The following is a 2459-nucleotide window of genomic DNA, read 5'->3' on the forward strand; positions in this document are numbered from 1 at the left end:
CATCAGTGGCCTTGACTCTCTCTCTGTTTTCGGCCGAATGAATGACTTTATTTCAGATTTTAGGGCAACTATGAATACACAAGCTGAAACCTTACCGATCGATCTCAGGAGCTCTTCTACTCAAATGACGTCTCGAGTGATTCGAACAGCTCGCGAACAGTTCGAATCGAGCCCAAAAAGCTTGACATTTTTCACGAGCTTGAAGTTGAGCTCGAACTCGTGAACTACTCGTTCTCCGACAAGTCGAGCCTGAGCTCGTCACGAGTTGAATCTGAGTAGCTCACGAGCTACACGGTTCGACTGCACCCCTACACATAATCAAGGGCTGAAATTAATATCACATATAACCTGGTAAGTTTAAGAGACATATTACTCTTGGTTATAAATCTCGTTAAAACGCACCATTTCAACTGCAATCGTAAATCTCTAAAACCCAGACGGCATTTCCATAATCTAACAGAACCCTAACGCCCTCACTATATAATCCTCATTTCAATTCATTCTTTTGGCTTCACTTTACACTTTCAGCTTAGGGTTTCTCCTCTCTCCAGAAAAAGAAAACCCTAACAACAATGGCAACCGCAGCCCCGGCCCCTGTAGAGTCGGTGCAATGTTTCGGCCGCAAGAAGACGGCCGTCGCCGTCACTTACTGCAAGCGCGGCCGCGGTCTGATCAAGATCAACGGCTGTCCAATCGAGCTGGTGGAGCCGGAGATCCTGCGCTTCAAGGCTTACGAACCGATCCTCTTGCTCGGACGACACCGTTTCGCCGGCGTCGACATGAGGATTCGCGTGAAGGGCGGAGGACACACGTCGCAGATCTACGCGATCAGACAGAGCATAGCTAAGGCACTCGTGGCGTTTTACCAGAAGTTCGTTGACGAGCAGAGCAAAAGGGAGATCAAGGACATTCTTGTAAGGTACGACAGGACCTTGCTTGTGGCGGATCCCAGGCGGTGCGAGCCCAAAAAATTTGGTGGTCGTGGTGCCAGAGCTAGGTTCCAGAAGAGTTACCGTTGAACGGACGACTGGTCGTTTTTACAGTGCTGGCTTGTTTTGACTTTTATCAAATTTTGGGAATTTAGACTTCGGAAGGATATTAGTGAAATGGGCTATTGTTGTTTTGGTGTCCTAAGCGGTTTCACTAGTCTTTGTTATTATCTTTATTATGGATCATTTGCTTAAGCTTAATGGATGATTATAGTTGTCAAATTCATGTTGGATTGTTATTATTAGTTATAGTGTTTTTTTATTTAAATTATTTCTGAAGTAGATTAATGATAGACCGTTGTGTTGTTTTTATTGAATATTACTTTGAGGTTATGTAGTGGTCTAATGTTTGAAGTTTCTATATGTTTGTTAAACATTTATGTTGTTTTTTAATATTTTAGAGGCATTGTTTAGTATTTGTTTTTTTATTTTTTCCAGAATGTTGTCTGTTTTAAGTTTGCTTTCAGAAAAAAGAAATTCATCTTGCCCTCCTATGGCTATATGTGATAGTTATGTACTACATCGTTAATGTTTTTGTTCTTGGGTTCTTTAATGGTTATTTTGAATGGTGACAGATATTACTAGTTTCTAGTATTTATTTGTCTAGAATTGTGTTCCAATGCATGTTTTGGTTATCGATATGCTGCTACGTCCGTTGCATTTCTTTAGTATGCTTGAGTTTTGGGATATCATGGTCTTTCTTCGATACTTGTCTTGTAAATTTAGGATATCTAGTTGTTTAATTAAAACTTCAGTATTTGTTTAGCTAACTTTTTTTGTCTAAGAATTAGAATGGTACGTTTACGCGTTAGTATACTTTATCAGAGGTTCTTTTTTCGGAAGTTCATATTAGTTGATTTTGCAAGGATTTTGACATGCTAATAAGGCTAATATCTGGATCAGTCTGCCTCAACCAATTTAGTTAGCTTGGGTGTGGTATGGTTTTGTTGTAAGGTTAGTATCTGGGATCTAGATTTTGTTTGTTACAGTGATGATCGTTTATTGTTGCTCAGAATGCAGGTGTTGCCTGTTGAGCTTTCTTTTTATTATTAATTCAGGACTAAGGTATATTTTAGTTACATCTGATGGATCTTATTGTACCCAGAAGTTTGATTGATTCAACTTTGGATCTTTCTTTTCATTCTTTTGCTTAGGATGTAGGGTTTTAAAGGTTTGTCAACTTGTTTAACCATAGCTCCTCATTATTGAAGAACTAAAACTTTGAGGGTACAATTTTTTGAGCTTTATCCATGAGAGCTCCTCTCTGTTTATGGCTCGGGAGAGTTTCTACTTTCTGTTTTTTCTTCATTTAGAAGAATTATTTTGGTGGTCTCAAATTTATTTTGTTTGGGAATTGAAGCCTAGATAATCAGTTAGTCATTAGAATTTCGTGCATGTATGGTGATTTTCATGGAACTTATTTTGTCTTTCATCTATTCTTAATAGAAGTATGTACCAAGTGTTTTTTTA

At 38.7% G+C, this 2459-nt stretch overlaps 1 protein-coding gene across 1 annotated transcript; it reads left to right on the forward strand.

The window, feature by feature from the left end:
• The first annotated feature begins 500 nt into the window (after positions 1 to 500).
• LOC116114691 (40S ribosomal protein S16-like) lies at positions 501 to 1234 on the forward strand. Its single transcript, XM_031400826.1, has one exon. The coding sequence runs from the start codon at positions 573 to 575 to the stop codon at positions 1017 to 1019; it is 447 nt and encodes a 148-aa protein (XP_031256686.1). The 5' UTR covers positions 501 to 572; the 3' UTR covers positions 1020 to 1234.
• The last annotated feature ends 1225 nt before the right edge of the window (positions 1235 to 2459 follow it).

The sequence above is a fragment of the Pistacia vera genome, unplaced genomic scaffold (genome assembly GCF_008641045.1).
Source record: "Pistacia vera cultivar Batoury unplaced genomic scaffold, PisVer_v2 Contig72, whole genome shotgun sequence".
In the NCBI taxonomy this organism is placed as follows: Eukaryota; Viridiplantae; Streptophyta; class Magnoliopsida; order Sapindales; family Anacardiaceae; genus Pistacia; species Pistacia vera.